The 21,090-nt window shown below is 39.4% G+C and overlaps 1 protein-coding gene across 3 annotated transcripts in view; it reads right to left on the reverse strand.

Moving 5' to 3' along the window:
- The window catches only part of rnf175 (ring finger protein 175), a 45,212-nt gene that overhangs the window by 10,702 nt on the left and 13,420 nt on the right, over window positions 1-21,090 (reverse strand). For all 3 annotated transcript variants that reach the window (XM_048557049.2, XM_059645449.1, XM_048556961.2), the window contains exons 5-7: window positions 7,320-7,427; window positions 6,594-6,714; window positions 6,358-6,491 (exon numbers count right to left, since the gene is read on the reverse strand). In XM_048557049.2, coding sequence (XP_048413006.1) covers window positions 6,358-6,491; window positions 6,594-6,714; window positions 7,320-7,427 — 363 coding nt within the window. The remainder of the gene's footprint in view (window positions 1-6,357; window positions 6,492-6,593; window positions 6,715-7,319; window positions 7,428-21,090) is intronic.

The following is a 21,090-nucleotide window of genomic DNA, read 5'->3' on the forward strand; positions in this document are numbered from 1 at the left end:
AGAAGTGGCAGATGAATTTAACCCTAAAAAGTGTGAGGTGATTCATTTTGGAGGACAAACTTGAAAGCAGAATACAGGGTTAACGGAAAGATTCTTGGCAGTGTGGAGGAACAGAGGGATCTTGGGGCTAATGTCCACAGTTCCCTGAAAGCTGCCATCCAGGTGGATAGATTTGTTAAGAAGATGTACGGTGTGTTAACTTTCATTATTAGAGGGATTGAATTCAAGAGCCGCGAAGTTATGCTCCAGTTATATAAAAGCCTGGTTGGGCCACATCTAGAGTATTTTGTCCAGTTCTGGTTGTCTCATTGCAGGAAAGATGCGGAAGCATTGGAAAAGGTGCAAAGGAGATTTACCAGGATGTTGCCTGTGGAATGGAGGGAAGATCTTACGAGTAAACGTTTGGAGAGCTAGGGCTTTTCTCTTTAGAAACAGAAAGGACGAGAAGTGACTTTATAGAGGTGTAGAAAATGATCAGTGATATAGATAGAGTGGACTGCCAGAGACTTTTTCCTTGGGTGGAAGTAGCTCTTACGAGGGGGCATATTTTTAAAGTGAGTGGAGGTAGACATAGGGGAGCTATCACAGGTAGGTTCTTTACTCAGACTGTGGTTGGGGTGTAGATGCATTGCCGGAGAGGGTAGTGGAGTCGGCCTCATTAGGGGTACTTAAGTGGCTATTAGATAGGCATATGGATGATAGTATAAAGGTAGGGGTAGAGGTTTGTTAGACCTTAGGATGAGGGTAAAAGTTTGGCACAACATTGTGGGCCGAAGGGCCTGTACTGTGCTGTATTGTTCTATGTTCTATGTAATAATGTGGAAGGCAGCCAGAGGTACGCTTATGGCGCGAATGCTGGCTCAGCTGACACACAGGAATGGAGGGACATAGCTGGAAACTGTGTTCCAGAAGATGGTCAAAACCCTTTGGGTAGGGCAGTCTGATTCTCTGTGGCAAGGGACAGGAGGGTATGACCTTAGTGAAGCAGATATAGGGTAAGAAAATATGTAGGAACCTTAGTCTTTGCAATTATCTAGTAAGTTTAAGGTGCTTGTCTGTGAGGAGGGAGGGTAGTAAGTTCTCTAGGAAAGAGCAGCAGACAGAGCAAAGCACCTTGGTTCAAGATATCTTTCATGCAATGAGTGTAATAAGGAATGTAGAGTAGAAGGGGATAATATAGTGAGGGGGAAGGGATGGTGCGGTGGGAATAGATATTGTTTTGTAGAGCCATAAACACTTGTACAGAAGGCCATATTGCCTACCCAGTGTCAGGATTTGAGACATCTACTCAAGTCTGGGCAGGAATTGGGTATGGGAGACAGGTGGAGCCAGATGTTATTGTGGTTTATGTAGGTCCTAGGGATATAGGTAAAACTATCAAAAGGTTCTGTTTACACAAAGGATCTAAGCACCAAATTGAAGAGCAGAACCACAATAATAATACGCATTATTACCTAAGCCACATACCATTGGCAGAGAACACAAAATTAGTCAACACATGGTCATACTGGTATGGAAGAAATGAGTTTCAGTTTGAGAAGCTTTGGCATCAGGACTAATGAAAATACGGCCTGGATCATTGTGGCAGATTGCACCTAAGCCTTGCTTGGACCAGTGTTCTAGCAAACACTAACTAGAAAATTAGAAGGGGGTTAAACTAAACAATGGAAGTGAGAGATCAAGCTTGAACAGATGCGGCAAACTAAGGGGGAGAGTCAAGCCAGGAAAGCAAATCCAAGAGTTGGAAGATAGGTAAAGGTAGAGGGGTGCACTATTCATCAGGGTGGCGGTGGTGCAATAGTTAGAGATGACCTAGTTCAGGAAATCATGATGTAAAAATGGTTTGATCAGGAATAGTAGGGGAAATAAATTGTTACTGACAGTCAGTTGTTCAGCACGAAAACAGATCTTTTGGTACAACAAATCTGAGCTGACCAGATATCCTAAATTGATCACAGCCAAGTCGAAAATATTGTACACTGGAAAAGTATAAACTTTCTTCCAGAAACTGTCCACTGTTGATTCACAGGATGGCTTTCACTTTTACCTTCACATCTCATGTGGTCCTTCTACTCCTTTACCTTAATCAGATGTCATCTGCAAGTGTATCCTTCACTGCCAACAGCCTCCCAGCTCCGTCTAACCACTCTTTCTTCTGTATCCGCCTCAGGAAAACTGCTCAGTTACTCATAATTAAACTTACAAGTTGCAAAATTACTTCTGGTTCTTGAGTCACTATGATTCATCTGCAGCAACAAAACTACTCAAAAACTTCACTCTACTTTTAATACCTGTCAGAGATTTTGTTTTCCTTCAGGTCACATCCATTTTTGGTTCCAAAAGATGGAGTAGTATAGATGTGTGGTAGATTGAGCACAACTACCATAGTCATTCTAGGCCTGACCAAGGGCAATCAAAAAGATTAAAATAATCCACCTCTTCTTTCCTTCATGATCAACTCCTCTGCTAAAGCGCTCCTTTCACTCTCACCTCTGCATGAAGAGTAACCATATTGCTTAATGATTTGTTACCAAGTTCACTGTTCAATGACATTCTATATCTCTAAAATTGAACTCTTCTCCCCTATCAATTCCCTACAGTCAACATGCCAGCCAACAAATTTGCATAGCACAACAAATTTAAATACATAGTTCCACGACAATATCACTTTATCTCATTACAACAATTACAATCATTAAGGAATTGATGGGCATCTTTGGATTACAATTGGGATACATTTGGCTGTATCTATTACTCCCCTCCTTTGTCCTTTCCAAGGATGGCAAATCAATCTTTCCCCACCACTTCTCTCAACCTAAGCTAGCTCCTATATTCCTATTGTTATACTTCTCCAAACTGACTTCACAAACCACTCCATCTGATTTATTGGGCACATTCCCACTAAATTGCTGACCACATAACTTGCATCATTGGGTCCCCGTGCCGGATGACACAGGTAAATAAGTGAAGCAATTTGCTATGTTCTTTGTTATCGTGTTTCTAACCACGTAAAGTCCATGTGGGGTGGTGCCTTCCAGAACTGGAAGTCAATGTGTTAGCATGGTGATTGCGGAATCTCCAAGTGGCTGCATGGTCACAGGCAACATTGTCCTTTATTTATTCTCTCTCTCCTACTGAAAACTACCACCATTCAAACTATAAAAACATAGTTAGCCTCTTTCTTCTCTGGTAGCATCCAGTGATATAGTTCAAAACACCATGGCAGCTCTGCAATGAACATGCAGTTATTCAAATAAATATGGAATTTAAAAAAAAAACTAAATGTTAATGTTAAAAGCCCAAGAATAATACAAAGAACTACAGTGGCTGGACATATGAAACAAACAGGCTGGGGCTATTTTCCTTAGAGTGGAGGCTGAGGGGTGACCTTACAGAAGATAATAAAATCAAGAGGAGGCATAGATACAGTGGACAGCCAAGGTCTTTTCCCCAGGGTAGTTGAGTCCAAGACTAAAGGGCATACTATAAGGTGACAGAGAAAGATTTGAAAGGGACCCAAGGGGCAATTTTTTTCAACACAGAGGGTGGCACATGTATGACAGGTATATAATTAAGGAGGAATTAAAGGGATATGGACCAAATGCTGGCAAATGGGATTACATTAATTTAGGATAGCTGGGTCGACATGGACGAGTTGGACCAGAGGGTCTGTATCCATGCTGTACAACTCTGATTCTATAAAAACCTAAATTGCTGGAGAAACTCATCAGATCTGGTAGCATCTGTGGAAAGAAAGCAGAGTTAATGCTTTGAGTCCAGTGGCCCTTCTTCAGAACTTCAAAACACTTCTGAATAAGGTCAGAAATGGGGATGTTTGCTGATGATTGTACAATGTTCAGCACCATTTGCGACTCCTCAGATACTGAAGCAGTCCATGTTCGAATTCAACATGAGCTGGACAGTACCCAGGCTTGGGCTGAAATGTGGCAAGGAACGTATGCACCACACAAATGCCAGGCAGTGACCATCTCCAATAAGAGGCAATCTAACCATTACCCTTCGACATTCAATGGTGTGACCATCACTGAATCCCAGCTATCAATATCATGGGGGTTAATATTGACCAGAAACTCATAAATACAGTGACGACAAGAGCTATTCAGAGTCTAGGAACACTGCAGCAAGCAACTCACCACCTGACTCCCCAAACCTTGCTCACCACCTACAAGTCAGGAAGGCGATGGAATATACTCCACTTGCCCGGATGGCTGCAGCTCCAAAACTCAAGAAACATGACATCATCCAGGAGAAAGCAGTCCACTTGATTGACACCACACCCACACACATCCACTCCATCCTCCACCATTTCTCAGTAGCAGCAGTATGTTCTATCTACAAGATGCACCTGCTGAAATTCACCAAAAGTCTTTCTAAACCCACAACCACTTCCATCTAGAAGGACAAGAACAGCAAAAAAAAAAAGGCGGCTACACAGTAGTGCTTTGGAATAGTCAAACCTAGAGGTCACAGAAGTATGATGACCTGAGGTAGAATATGATGGAGTAGATATTATTGAAATAGAAATTTGTGTTAGTTTTCCTCAATGTTAAGCATGACATTAAGATTGTGAACAGTCCTATTTAAATTTGAGGAAGATATCAGAACAATCAGGTAGTCAGATAAAACTTTGTAGTGAGGACCAAAGATAACAACTTCCCAACATTTAATTGAAGTAAGTTTCTGTTCAAACAGGTCCCAGATATCAGACAATAAATCTGAAAATTTGGAGACAATGAAGAAATCGAGTGGTGGTAAAGTAGAGCTGAGTCTTATCAATATATGCATGAAAGTATATGTTTACAGATTGTGTCACCGAACATGGCATGTAAATGAGAAATAGGAGTGGGCCAAGGATACACCCTTGAAGAATGTCACACCAACACTTAGCAGCAATGTAATAAGCTATAATTCTCTAAGTTGATAGATAAAAATGGAGGATCACTGATGGAGAATGGTGTAATCAGCTGTGTCAAAAACTGCAGACAGGCCAAGTGTGTTTTACATTGACATCTAATGTTAGGTAACACGGATAAGAGTTGTTTCTGTGCCGTGATAAATGTGAAAACCTGACTGGGGAGACTCAAACATGTATATGAATTTGGGAAGAAACACCACTTTCAACGACTTTGGAGTGGAAAGTAAGGTTGGCAGCGCAAAGGTGTGCAAGGTCAATGAGAGTCAAAGACTGGTTTGTTGAGAAGAATGGAGATAATGGCAGATTTGAAGGAGGGAGGCCTGCAAACAAAGTAGCTTCTTAATCAGGTCAAAGGCTGGGTATTCTGTAGGGAGTGATTTACCTTCTGATCAACATACCTTCCACTTTGTTTTTGAAAAGCACTGTGATTTGCTAGTGTGCATGGCTCCATCAAAATGTCGTGTGGTATGATCATTTAAAGGAGTCAACTTGTGCGCAACCTCCCATGGGAATTCCGAGTTGTGCACAACTCAAAGCCTTTCTACCATTTACCAAAGCAGAGGGCAAGACTATGATAAGTGCCAGTGTGGTCCGTTTTAGTGTTCTTTTATTTCTGTAATGCTGGACATTATTCCTCTAATCATCTCAGCTCTTCTAACTATATTTACTATCTTCATAATCGGTCGGCCATCTATATTGTGTGTACCTTCTACAAGATGCACTGAAATAACTTGCCAGTAATTCTTTGGCAGCACTTTCAAAATATGCAAGTCTTATCACCTAGAAGATCATGGGTAGCACTCCCTTTCACTTGGATACATCAGCATTTCTTTATCATTATTGAGTCAAGGTTTTCAAATTCCTGACCCAGCAACAACTCATTACCACTGTCTCTAGCACACTGAAGGATGGACAGTAAATGCTGGCCTTGCCAGTGATGCCCGCATTCCAGAAATTAATAAAAGAAATCGTGAATCCTTTGGACTTACATCGTACCAAATGTACTAAAACTGCAGCGAGTTTAAAGTTTCCTTTAAAAGCTTCCAGGCCGTCATGTGGATAGCCTGGTAACTTAAATTAATTTCCTGCTTTTATTTTTTAGTTACCGGAAAATCCAAGCTGTTCCAAATTTTTATGATATAAAAACTACGTATAAAGACTCATCACACTTGAAGACCACTAACTCTATTAAAAAAGGCACCTTTAACGACTTAATATCCAAGTTGGACATGGGCCAATACCCTCTATAAATATAGTTAAACAATGCAGTGAATGAAATCACCAGAAATAAATAAGTACTGCAGGGCATTTATAAAATGTACATTTTAATCTAGTGGCCATCATACATATTCATTCCCCTAAAACGTTAAACTGAAATGCTGATTAAATTATTTCTTGTAATGGCACTTGACAAAGGATACACATGACTACACGAGAGGCGGTATGTATCTTCTAAGATTCCTTCTTCACTGATGTCCACAAATATTTTCTGACCACACACCGCGCAAATGTCATCAGAGAGATTCCTAGATGGCATGCTACCAAAATTATAGAACTGTACATGGAAAAACAATAACAACATTTATTATGGAACAAAATATGAAACTGATTTTGTTTTGAGAAGAGAGATCTTCCTTGCTATGCAATTATTACTTACTCCAATTGTAGAGGCCATATAGTCAGAACAAATCTCTGCAAAATCTCTTCCCATGACCCCGTAATACAAGCCATAGAACAGCAAAATTACACCAAAATCCATGGAGTCTTCTGTCTTTATTCTATGTTCAATGAAAAAGAAAATTGAGCCATCAGCTTTTCAGCTCCAATGTTTGCTGCTCAAATGACAGTGGTCCTTTTTACATACTGTATCAGAAACAATGTACCTGGAGCTGAATTTTTAAACCCTACCCAAGACAAACAAAAAAATCACTTGCTCCATTCCAGGCTCTGCCCTATAATTCTCACAAAACATCCTTGATTGCTATTAAAGTCAATAAATGCTCAAGTACTAAAGCCGCAAGTTTCCTAATACTCTGCATCTATTTATAGGGGCATACAATAATTCCAAAATCTTAGTTACAGAAAATATGTTGGTGACATACAACTTGTTTACTTCTATTAAGAATTTATAACTTCTGCACCGCCAAATCCGGACAATGAACGAGAAACCACATCAAAAAGCATCTGCCACAAGTACAGAGTACTACAATTTGATTAGAAAGAAAAACTGAAGTTGATTCACTCAAAAGAAACCTCACGAAACAATCAACACTTCAATAAATCCTGTGGTTGAAACATGGGTAAACATTAATCACTATATTTTGCATTTATGAACAAAGGCACTATTTTAAGTGGTTAATAAAGCATCCCAAAAATACCATACCTGAAGAATAAATTGAAGCCAAACATTGTAAACATTACCGCCAAATATCCCACAATGCCCACTGCATAACTTATTTTGTAGATGAGAAGAAACCATTTGTAGACCATCCTGTTGATTTAATACATAAGGAAGATTCATGAGTAAGCCCTTTACATTTTAATTTTCACTAACAAAAAACAGGCATGAACTTTACAAAGATGTGAACCTTTCAAAATTTGTGAAAAATCTTCAAGCGTTTACAATTTGCACAAAGAAACCACAATGATGAAACAATTATAAAAGCTAGTTAAGAAAAACGCAAGAATTTATATGGTGTACAGGAGTTTAAAAACAAGCAGCAACAGTGATGATTTAATGCACAATGAAGATCATCACAATACAAGGTAATTACTACAAATTTGTAATCAAACAGTTCAGGTGACGAATGTTTAATAGTTATTTACTGTCAATGGAACTGACAACCAAAATAAAACAACCCAAATAAACAGAATTTGTTAAAGGAAAAAAGGGGCAGGGGAGAGAACTTACATTTATATCGCATTCACAAATTTAGATGTGTCGGAGCACATAATAGGTGGAGAATTGCTTTTGACGTGATTGTAAAATATGAAATGTGCTATGATTGAGGCTGGAGGAGTGAACTGTATCCTTAGTCCAGAGGTTGCCAACATGAATGACAGCTATTTCTGATTAACGAAAAGTATCACTATGTACTAAAGTATATATGGGGAATATATGAATTGGTAGGGTACATATTCAGTTATTACTATTGAATTGCAAAAATACATTTAAAATGAAGGTAGATTGGCAAATATCCTTGTTTCAGTGAAAGTTGATGGTGCAGACTGTCCACAGTTGATGCAGTGCATAATTGTGGTGAAGTCAGTAAATGCTTGTCAGTCAGGTGGGTTCAAAATTTTGATTCGAGGAATTTCAAGCTGGAAAAAGCAAATTTTCAAAGCAAGAAAGAACCAAATAAGGAGGCCACTTCCGCAGTTACATTGCGGACTTTTCAGTATCTATGAAACTCCTTAAATTTGCACCGGATTGTTTCAATTCCAACTGAATGTCCTTTTGAAGGTTTACAATCTCAATTCTAAGTGATACAGTTGAGGTTATATGGCACATTAACTGATTCAGAAATGTCAGTTACAGAGAAGACTCCGTGAACAAGACCTTCAGAGTATCTAAATCCCTAAATTTTCAGGTGATAAAATATATATAACATCGGTTCAACTTCCAAAGATGGACTTTGTCTAACTATTGTTTGAGTTGTTACTCATGAAGAACAAACACAAACTTTTCCCCCATAACTACTATTTTTTCTTGATTTCACTTGGCCTTTATATTACAGCTGAAGCAGCCACAATTTTTACTCTTGCTCATTTCCTCCTTATAAGTAAAGTCAACTTTCTATGGGTAAACTCTATAGAATATAGTTACCATTCCAGACATGAGGTTACACACTTGGTGCACCTGATATAAAAAGGTAAGTGTGCTAATGTTAATATCATTTATGAAATATTTGTCATTCATGTTTCTCTACTAGAAAAGTCATATCTTTACCAGCAAAAGTCTTGAATGGCTCCTACATCTCCAAGTATAGTGCAGGTTCACTTGCTACACTTCACGAATGAGTTACATTTCTTCTGGGCATGAATTCCTTGCAACTCCCAGGCACCTTGTTAATTTCCTTGCACTGAGAGCAGTGTTTATATTTGCTCTCTCAGCTGCAGTCAGAGCCGCACCTTAGTCTGCAGTACTTTCACGCAGGGTTCCTTTCTTCGTACTGATCTTGCATACCCCAAAACCCATACTTCCCAGCATTGTGCAAAAAGGTGCCCACCTTGTGACAATACAAATGCTTCAGGCCTTTAGATGTCAGTTCCACCTTCACCACGTTCCTGGCCTGAGATTGAGATCCTGCGGCCTTCCCAGCATTCCCTTTTCATCCCTGGCTACTTGTCTTCCTTTCACCTTCCCACTTTCCATCCTTTTCAGGTTTATAAGCTGCCAAAATATCTTGGATTTCTGGACCAGGTCATAATAGTCAGCCATTTTGTTGCCTACCTTACAGGTTTTTGGGTTTTGAGGGTTCTTACTAATGTAGGGATTGAATTTTCACATTTTTTTGGAGAATTACTTTGTTGGGAGCTCAAATGTAGTCTCTAAATTTAACAACTTCAGCCAATAGCTATCTTGCTTTACCCTCTCAAATACCATAGAAGTCTGCCCAGGCTGCTACTGCATAATCCTAAATTTCTGCCTGTAAGCCTCTGGAAACAACTTAGAGTCATATAGTTTTACAGCACAGAAACAGATCCCCAGTCCAACCAGGTATCCTAAATTAATCTAGTCTTATTTGTCAGTATTTGGCCCATATCCATCTAAACTCTTCCTAATTGTATACCCATCCAGATGCCTTTCAAATGTAATTGTATCTGCCTCTACTACTTCCTCTGGCAGCTCGTTCCATTCATGCATCACCATCTGCATGAAAAAGTTGCTCATCTAACCCCTTTTAAATCTTTCCGTTCTCACCTTAAACCTATGGCCTCTAGTTTTGGACTCCCCTACCTGGAGAAAGAGACCTTGGCTGTTCACTCTATATATGCCCCTCATGATTTTAAAAACCTCCATAAAGGTCACGTCTCAGTCTCCAGCACTCCATGGAAAATAGCCCCAACCTATTCAGTTTCCCCTGTAGCTCAGACCCTCCAACCCCATCATCATTGTTAATCTTTTCTGAACTCTTTCAAGTTACACAAGATTCTTCCTGTATCAGGGAGACCAGAATTAAATGCAGTATTCCAAAAGTAGCCTAAACCATTGTCCCGTATAGACACGACATAACAGCCCAACTCCTATACTCAAATACACCGACCAGGATGGCAAGTGTACTAAATACCTTCTTCACTACCTTGGCTACTTGTGATTCCACTTTCAACGAATGATGAACCTGCATCCCAAGGTTTTTTTTTTGGCAACGCTTCCCAGGACTCTACCATTTACTGTATAAAACCTGCCCTGATTTGTCTTACCAAAATGGATCACCTCACATTTACCTAAATTAAGCTTGTAGGCATCTGTACAGCTTTTCATGCCACCTCAATCTATAGAAGCCTTCTTAGCAAGAAAGGCATAAACTTTGTCAGCATCACCATCAGGCTGCTTGGCATGAGTATTGGCTAGTTTTCTTCTGGCCAACTCATCTGTTTTGATATTTTAACAAAGTAAATACAAAATGTACACATACGACACCTCTCTCAGCCAATTCACTTGATGCATAACAAAAAAAAAGTTTAAAAAAAGATTTCTCTGCAGAAATTGGCTTTTTGAAAAATTCCAGGTAACTGTTTATTTTTGAAGATAAAGGTGATCAAGTGTCGGATGTACTGAATTTTGTTGCTGTGACCTTTTGCACAAATAATTACATCACTAATCATGCACAGTTGTTTCAGAAGTTTTTCAGACATTTTGTTCTGGAAATACAATCTTGCGATGTATTGTCGAATTTCTCTTTCGAAAGAACAAATAGGTTTCACCTATTTTCAGAAATGAAGGTCAGCTGGGCAGCTTGCAGCAGCCTTCCTCCAACTTGGTTTACACTTTTTAGGCTTCACTGACTCAGCTGCTTAACAGGCTTCCGTCCAACTCAGCCACTTCTTAGCGAGCTTTGCTCCAACAAACCAGATTAAACAGGACCTTCACCAAGCCAGTCACTATTCAAAACAATTCCAGTAGGAAAGCAGTAGTCATCAGCCATATGATTTCTTGGACAGATCGTTTAAATATCACCATTGTCCACAGTAAATTTCCAATGAACTCAAAACAAAATTACTTCAGATACATCCATGAAACTTGAAATAAATTCCTTTTCCATATTTCTTGAAAACTTAAAACTCTCTAAGCAATTGTAAATATTATAAGATGTGAAAACAGTTTAAGAACAGCAAGGTCCTACAAAAACGATGAGATAATATTTGAAAACTCCCCTACTTTTCTTCAAACACTGTCATGAAAATCTAATAGATTACATAAAAGGCTAGCCGAAGCTTAGACTTAGTATCTCTTAGTATGGAATGAAAGATGGTACCCTCTTAAAGTGCAGCACTCCCTTAATGCCACATTGAAATGGCACCTTGACTGGGATGCTTAACTCCTGGGTTGGGGCTTCAGCATCTGACTTTAAAGACAAGAGTGCTGTCAACTGAACTGTGCCTGAAGCAAGGAGATGACCAAATTTTTAATTATAGAAGTTATTCTCAACAAGTACACCTTGGGCCTTTGAGCTCACAAAGTGAAAACAAATGAAGTTTACCTTTTCAACAGTTTAAACTGTTCCAGAGCGCCTCAATTTGACATCACTCCAGATTCCCATTTATAGAAACAAATTACAATACTGACAGGGATCATGCATATTGCACTTTCCAAGTTAAATATATTACCTAAAAACTTGACATAATAACGTCTTAAGTTCACAGGAGCAATTATCACACAAAATTTGACACTAAACTATAAAGGACATACAAGAAGAAATGAACAAAAGCTGGTTGAAGGAAGTAGATTCCAATGAGTGTCTTAAAGGAGGAGGGAAGGGCAGAGAGGCAGAGAGGCAGTCTTTCAGCTTATGAGCGAGGTAGTTGATGGCATGGCTGCGAATGCTGAAGCAATGAAAATCAGGGGGATGAACAAGGACATATATCTAGAGGAAAGCAGAGATTATTGTGGGTTGCAGGGCTGAAGGTGGTATTAGTTAGGGAGGGACAGAGAGTAACTGAAAACAAGCAAATTTGGAATACTCATCATCATTAATGATGTAAATAAAATAATTGCTTATTGAAAGCATCACCAGACTAGAAACATCAACTCTTTCTCCACAACTGCTGTCAGATCTGTTAAGTTTCTCCAGCAATTCCTATTTTTGTTTCTTTCAGAACTCTAACATCCAATTTTTTTGTTTTATTACTCATTGAAATTTAGGGAAGTCACATGTTAGTTGATGCTCAATGCACGCTGCCACCAAACAATACACAGACTTGAGGTACGTGTTGGCTTTCTTCATTTAAATAACATCTTCACAAGCAACATATATATCTTGCATCGATCTTCACTGAGCGAATTCAAGATTTCAAATTCTGTGGCTGTGTTCTTAAACTTCTGTAGTTAATGGGATCTGGCTGACACTTTACCAGTGATAAATAAACAAAAAAATGCAATTCAATGAAATATCAAAAAAAATTAAGGAAAAACATACACAAAACAATGAATCTAGTTTTCCTAAAATATTTTAAACATGAAGTTTCATTGTTAGAATGTGGCATCCATATTAGACAGTAATTAGCAGTCAACAGCCAGGTTGTTCATCCTTAGCTTAAAACACATCTGCCTACAAAAGATTCAGCGATCTTCAAGACAGGGATTACCATTTGCCTGATGGTATTTAAATCAGGCACAAAGTCATGGGATTTCCAGGTCTCCAGCAACAGTGATCTCAGTATGGAATGAAGGAGCTAATCACATTAAAATTCTATTCACTGATAGTAAGTTAGGAAATTACAGCACTAATTATCCTTCTATTTTAATTTAAATGCTGAGTAAGGAAAACAAATAAATTGAATGAATAAAGATAAAAGCCAACTTAAAAGGAATACTAATTGGAAATGTAATATTTGACACAATATGATCTTTTCCTGATCAGTGAGGATGCTTATCAACAATTATGAAACTGTTTCATCCAACAAGGCATAACTTTTTCATGGATATTTACAATGAAATGGTGTAAAAGTAGAAACTTTAGTCAATTTGCTGATTGCTAAAGGACTACCCAATGGTGATGGTTAACAGTGCATACTGAGGAGAATAGTACAACTCCTGACAGAAACTCATGGATTTTTATATTATTCTGCATATTTGCAGACACCAGAACCTGTTGTCCATATTGGAGAAGTAATGATGCAGAATGCTGACATTTCCATGTCCACAGCATATGCAAAATCCAGGCCACTGTTTCTGGATCATTTGTAGAATTGTGCAAGGCTGTTTCACTTCACATCAATTCAAAACAGTGGTTTTCAAAAGCTTCTCCAGACACACACTTCATCATCAGTACCTTGAGCCTCAAGTTCTACTACTCTCATTCACTTCAAAACTAACCCCGACAATTCAAACGCCTCTTCTGGCTGTGGATACACCTTGTTCACTCTGTTCATTAGCACTGTGCCTCCAAATGCCTGTAACTGCAAATGCCCTATACTCAAATACTGTCCCTAAATCCTCCTTAAAATTCACATCCTTGAACAACATTTTGATTTTCTATCTCATTACATGCGGCTTTGGTCCAGCTTTACCTTTTCATTACACAACTGCAAAAAGCGTTCACTATTTCTATATGTTAAATACACTATACTAAATGTTTGCTGTGCACTGAATCTTAAAATCAGGTCTCCTAAACTAAATTAACTAGAAAAATAAAAGATATACAAGAATGTACTTTTTTTTAAACATAGGAGTACGATTGGCCAAACTGCAGTGGGAGTCATTAAATGTTCTTGCTCGATGACCAATTTTTCTGCCATGTTCTTGAGTCATGGCAACCAGATTTTTCATGCTTTTCTTCCCTGCTATCCTGTAGTATTTACACCTTCTCTGGACACTGTTTGTTTCTGTAATTAGGCTATCACTTCAATTTAACCTGTATCATAATGACTTTGCCCTTTAATCACCTGTGCCTCAGCCCTCACCACATCATAAATCTCTGGGGGTAAGGGATCCAATGGAAGTGTAATGGGTAGAAGGAGGGGTCAAATGGTGAGTTTGTTTGGGGGCGGGGGAAATCAGTTTAATTGTTATCCAGGAGTTAGTCTAAGTTTCTAGGTCAACTACCTTTTCCCATGCATTAAAAACAGTAAAACAGACTCCAACTTAAATGGATTCTATGGACAGTCCAAGCACAGAGGAATTGCCCATCAGAATTTCCAGGTAATCAGGTAATTCCTTAGAGTCTATGGTGAGGATTAGGTAGGTTTCTGACATGCATTTCCCACCTAAACTACAAAAGGAAATATCTAGCTATTGGAAAATTTCAGTCAATATCCCATGATAAAGGGCAGGCCAATTAAGACTGAGATGAGGTGTTTCTTCACTCAGATGGTAAATGTTTGGAATTCTCTATCGCAGAGCTCAGAAGAAGCTCAATCATTAAGCAGTCACAATTAATGAGATAGAAATTGATATGTTTTGGGAGATTAATGGCATTCAGGGTGATGGAGATAGGGCTGGAAAATAAAACTGAGATGAATCAGCTATGAACTAGAATAGCAGGGCAAACTCAATGGGTTGAATGGCACACTCACATTCCTACATTTGTATATTGATGGTAAGCGAGGATAGATTCAGGGTCCGGTTCAGTGTGATTGAATGTCACTATGACATAGTTCCATTGTCATGTTCAGAACCTATAGGCAGAGTAAAGGCTTAATTCCCTTTACACTACAACCCCCTCTAGGGTCTTTCACAATATTCCTTTTAACCATGAACATTAAATTTTTACACCATTCTGGACCCCACCCACTCTTTAGCTTAAAAAACTAATATCCACAGCATCTTTAGCTTTATTGGAGGGCATACTGGATGAACTAGCTTGCTTATACCTTCCTCAGCAAGTAACCACATTGGAGGAGCAGAATGACAGCTTCTCGGACTGTCACAGTTACAAAGACTTGAACGTTACAGTCCTGGAATCCCAAGATTTGAAAGATCACAGACTCTACAAAAGGAAGACAAGGAACAGAAATTCTTGTTCTCCTTTTTCTCTGTTTTGCTCTCTGATCTAGGGACTAGTCAAATAGATGAAAATGAGAACTAAGGGCATTCTGAAGTCAATTCTGGAAATGAGGAAACTAAACTTCACTACTTCCAAATAACTTCTGTCTGTAGTGACAGAAATCTCTCCTAGACTTAATATGACAAGGCTTCCAAGCCATAAAGGTGTGCACCTCCAATGACACTTAAGAAGCTTGATACCATCCAGGACAAAGCTATATACTTGTTTGGCACTCCACTCACCACTTTAACATTAACACCATTTTCCAAACACATGACCTCATTCACCTAGAAGGAAAACACAGCAGCTGTATGGGAACACCAAATTATCTGCACTTCACTCAACCTAGTCTACTGTGCTCACTACTTGCACTGCGGTTGCATCTACACAAGGAGACAAAATATGCTGTCAGCAAAAACGACTGAGCTTCTAGCTGCCTGCCACTTAAATACCCATGTTCCCTAGCCAACATTTCTATCCCAGGCCTGCATCAGTGGTCCAGCAAGGGTCAATGCAATCTGGAAGAACAGCATCTCACTTTCCTCTTGGGGATCCAGCAATCTTCAGAACTCAATACTGAGTTCAATAATTTTAGAACCTGAATGTCTTCCTCTTGTCCTTTACCCACCCCCTTACACCTGGTCCTGCCAACGGCACAGGCTGCTTTCAGCACAACCAATCCATTTCCACCTATTTATCGTCCCCATTATAAGGTTTTCTTTCTCCCTAGCTTACCATTATCCATTCCTTTTTCAACCTGTCTTTTTCTCTCTCTCCAACATCTGTTTCTACCAATTCACTCCCACAACCCCTGCCCTCCAACTCACCATCTTCAGCACTTATACCTTTTGCTAGCTATTAATAGTTTTGCAGATGGGTCACTGCACCTAAAATGTTAACGCTGCTTTCTCTCCACAGATGTTGCCATACTTGCGGAGTATCTTCAACAACTTGTTTTTGTTTCAGATTTCCAGAAACTGCACTTTCATTTGAGGGAGCCAGAGGAAGAAAAAATCAAATTCATTAATTCCATAATCTCTTGAAAATGAATGTGAAACCTGTAGTTTAAAACTGCTATGTTCAAGGGCTGTCATATGGGGGAAAATTGTACTGGATGCTATTGTGAACAGCTTGTTAAGTATTAAATATAAATCAAAGATTGAGACCTCAGGTGTTGAAGAAAAGGATCGTAAACTGCTTTGTTAAAATTTTCCAGCTTTGTATATACATAACAGAAACATACCGTCAGGTCTGCAGAAGGCATGCTTATGACAATAGGATGTGTGCGTACAAATGTCAGTTTTTTAATAAGAAAATTTGTTGCTAATGCATGTTTGCTGTCTTGCACCAATTTAAGTGGTGTGGTGTCTAGGAAATTGATGCTTTCTGTCTGTTAATAACTATTGAGGATATTGATGAATCCTTCTAATAATTCTGCTGAATCCAAATATTCTTATAGCAGAAATACTTATTCATTGGGTGAATGGCCACCTTCTTTAAATTAGAAAAAAAAAATCTATAAACGAAAAGAGTGCCCTTGAGAAGAATTGTGCCCCTGAATGAAAACATTTCTTCAGACAGTTGTTCTATGATTGCTAATAGGTGGACTTTCTGGTCAGCAGTTTCTGCTAAATTATCCATATTTTTGAAACTCTTATTGAGCTTTGGTGCTTGGCTTTAAGCTTTTCCAAGGCAGACTGTGGTTGCAGAATATGAGCAGTTTGCTCCTGTAGGTGTTTTCATTATTTGCTAAGAATCCATTTCAGCTTCTGAATGATTTTATTAGAAGCTAAAAGATGCATCTTTCATGGACCGCTGTTCTGCTGCTTGTGATGGATGCCACATGCTGTTAACAGGCTTAGTCAAACATCTATCCCTCTGCTCCTTTCCAACAAGAGCACATAACTCCTAATATGAGACAGACCGTTTTTAATGCATTCATGGGATGTTGGCATTGTTGGCTAGTCCAACACACACTGCCCATCCCTAATTGCTTTGGAGAAGGTTGTGATGAGCTGCCTTCTTGAACTGTTGCAGTCCTTGGGGTGTACCATGCATAACTCTGCTAGGGAAGGAATTTCAGGATTTTGACCCAGCAAGTGAAGGAAGTGACATAATTCCAAATCTGGATGGTGTAGGGCTTGGAAGGGAGCATGTGCGGAGACCCCAGTATCTACACCTGCTGCCCTTGCTCATCCTGTTGGTAGATATAACTGGATTGGAAGGTGCTGTCAGAGAAACCTTCATGAGTTACTACAGTGCATTTGCAAATAGTACACATTGCTGCAACTGTGCATTGGGATAAAGAGATTTTTTATGTTGAAGAGGGATGATGTGGTACCAATCATGTCAGTTGTTTTGCCTTGGATGGTGTCAATCTTGTTAAGTATTGTTGAAGCAGCACCCATCCAAACGGAGAACATTTCATCACAATCCTGATGTGTGACTTGCAGGTGATGGTCAGTCAGGTGACTTGCTACAGAATTCCTATCCAGTGGCCTGCTCATGTAGCCACAGTTCGTACATAGCTGATACAGTTCATTAGAATTATACTCAAAGTGTGAAGCAAACAATGGATTCTGCGTCTCTTTGGCAGCATCCTTCTGAAAATGGAAATTAAGATCTGGACTTCATTGTGCACCCATTTTATCATAATTCTCCCTGTACCCTATTGTATTGCGCTTAAGAGACCAGGGTGTTGGGAGCCAGATATGGCATAGAGGGGACTGGGTGACAGGCAAAAGACAGTAGAGATGAAAGGATCTTTTTCATGATGGCAGCAGGTGACTAGTGGAATTCCACGTGCATCCTTTTTGGGACCACAGCTATTCATGTTATACATTAATGATCCAAATGATAGAACTGAGGACATTACTGCTACGTTTGGAGACGATACAAAGAAAGGGGAGGACACATAGTATCATAGTGTTGAGGAAGCCAGGACGCTGGAGAAAGACTTGGACAGGCTAGGAGAGTGAGTAAAGTGGCAGATGGAATACAAGCAGAAAAGTGTGAGGTTATGCACTTTGCTTGGAAGAACAAAGGAATAGGTTATTTTCTAACTGGGGAATGGCTTCAGAAATCAGAAGCAAAGGGCCTTGGGGAAGTGTTAATTCATGATTCCCTCAAGGTTAAAATGCAAATTTAGCTGACAGGAAAACAATTGGAATGTTAGCATTCATTTCAAGGTGGACCAGAATACAAGGGCAGAGATGCACAGCTGAGGCTAAATAAAGCTACGGTCAGACCACATTTGGAATACTGGGGGTAGTTTTGGGCCCTGTATCTAAGGAGGTGCATTTTTCTGAGAAGAGATAAACCAGGCAACTGCAGGTAGTTCTGGGGAAACTATTGGCAGCAACTGAGCTCCAAGAGCCTAACAGCAGGAACATTTATAATTGAACTGTATAAAACATTCGTTAGGTCACAGCCAGAGTATAATTTCAAGTTGTCAAAACCATATTATAGGAGGGACTGCACAAAAGAAGGTGTAAAGGAGATTTACCAGCATGTTGCTAGAGTTGGAAAGTTTTAGTTACGAAGAGAGATCAAATAACAAGGGATGTTTTCCTTGCAGCAGGGGAGACTGAGGGGGGTAACATGATTAATGATGTTAAAAACAAGGGGCATCAGGTAAATGAAGAGAGCTTTCTCCTCAGTTGAGAGATCAATGACCAGGGAGCATAGATTTAAGATGGGGAGGAGATTTGAGGAGATTGAGGAAAAGAGGGTGGTGGGAATCAAACTCTGCCTGAAAAGGTGGTAAGGCAGAAACCCTTAACACTTTAGTATTTAGATATGATCTTGCAATGCTGAGGCACACAACGCTATGGGCAAAGTGCTGATAAGTGAGATTAGAACATTTAGGTGTTTTTGAACCATGCAGACTTGATGGGCTGAAAAGGTCTTCTGCTGTACCATAGAACTCCAACTCTTCCAGCCATCTGCCACTTTAATTCTCCATCTCGCACCCATGTTGATACCTCTTGTCCTTACCTTTCGAGCTCAATACAAGCTTGGGAAAGAGCACCTTCGCTGTCTACTAGGTACTCTGTAGCCCACTAGCCTTAACAGAGAGGTTAATAACCTCAGACTTGAACCAAGGTTCCCATTTTCTCTTGGAAAAATTGGTGTAGATGTAAGCTGTAATTGGTCTAAGGCTTACCAATGGATTCAGAATCATTGGGGTGGTCCAGCCAATCATTTGAGTTACCTGTTTTTGTTCTCCTTTCATAAATGATCAACTAAAGACAGATGCAAACTGTTTAACTTGTCTGTCGTTTCCTTGATCCATGAAACAGTCTCACCAGACTTATTTGCCAAGATTCACTTCGATCACTCATATTTAAAGAAGTGCTTATTATCACCTTTTACATTCCTCGCTAATTGTCCTTTAGTTTTTCCTCGCCTTTATCATCTTTTTAATCATTCATTGCTGGATTCAAAATTTATCTCAGTCTGAGGCTATCACTGACTTTTGAATCTTTATACGAGATTCCTTTCAACTTAATACTCTCCTTAAATTTCCCTGGTTAGCCATGGTTGGTTTATCCACCTCAGTCTTTCGTCCTTACTGGGATATAGGACCCAAGTTTCTTCCTTAAACTAAACAGTAAATTCTGTCACATGCACAACTTTCTCAGGGATCTTTTGAAGTCATTTATCAAACAGGTTTATAATAGCCTGTTCCCCAGTTGGCTCCATGATATATTGCTCCAAGAAACTCTCCAATGCACTCCAGGAATTCTTGTTACCCTTTCCAACTTGGTTAATCCAATCAACATTAAAATTAAAGTCACCCACAATTATTGCTCTATCTTTTCACATTTCATTATTTGTTGATCTTTATCTTTATCCACTGTGGGACAGGGACGTTTCTGGCTGGCAAGCATTTTTATTGCCCATCACTGGCCATCTTGAAAAGGTGATGGGCTGCAGTGGTTCAAGAAGGTAGCTAAGTGCTCTAGATTAGCGTACAATGCCCTAGATGATGCAAGCTTTTCAGTGTTGTTCAAGTTGCATTTATCCAGGCATAGTATTCATAGCCTCCTGACCTGTTCTTGTAGCCCAATGTATTTTTATGGCAAATCTACTTGAGTTTCTGGTCAATGTTAATCCACAGAATGTGGATAATGGGAGATCCATTGATGAAAATACTGTTGAATGACAAGGAGTGGTGATTAGTTTGTTTCCTTTTGGAGGCGGTCATTGCCTGGCCTTTCTGTTCTGTACATGTTATTTGCTGTTTCAGCCCAAACCAGGTTTTGCTGTATTTGAACTCAGACTGCTTCAGTATCTGAGAAGTTGCAAATTGTGAACATTGTGAAATCAGCAACCGTCCCCATTTCTGACCTGATGTTGGAGGGAAGATCATTGAAGTTGCAGAAGATAGTTGGTCCTAGGACACTACACTGAAGAATTCCTACAGATGTGTCGTAGAGCTGAGATGGCTAACCTCCAACAAGCACAACCATCCTATGTACCAGGTACGACTCCAACAGAGTATGCCCCGATTCACATCTACCCTTTCCTTCGTGAGGCTACTGTTCAAGGACCAACACACTATTCCTGTCATTACCTTCTATCCCTTGCTTTATTTTAAAGCCTCCACCCAAATGGACTCCAAGCCTCGAATTTCTTCAACTATCTTCATTTCATCTTTGTTATTGACAGTGCTGTCCAACCACCTTTTCTTCCCTCCTGTCTTTCAAAAAGTAAAGTATCTCAATGGTAAGTTCCAATTCCGATCTCCTTATAGCCATGTCTCCATAATGGCTGCTCATTAGATCCTTTTACCTTGATTTGCACAGTCAGTTCTAACTTATTCTGAAAGTTGTGTATTAAAATAATAAGCCCTTAGACCTGCCTTTCTGCCATCAAGTCCTTGGATGAGCACGTGAAATGACTACAGATCAAATACAGGCAAGTACGACGAACAAAGATTTA

This window comes from Stegostoma tigrinum, chromosome 1 (assembly GCF_030684315.1).
Source record: "Stegostoma tigrinum isolate sSteTig4 chromosome 1, sSteTig4.hap1, whole genome shotgun sequence".
Lineage (NCBI taxonomy): Eukaryota > Metazoa > Chordata > Chondrichthyes > Orectolobiformes > Stegostomatidae > Stegostoma > Stegostoma tigrinum.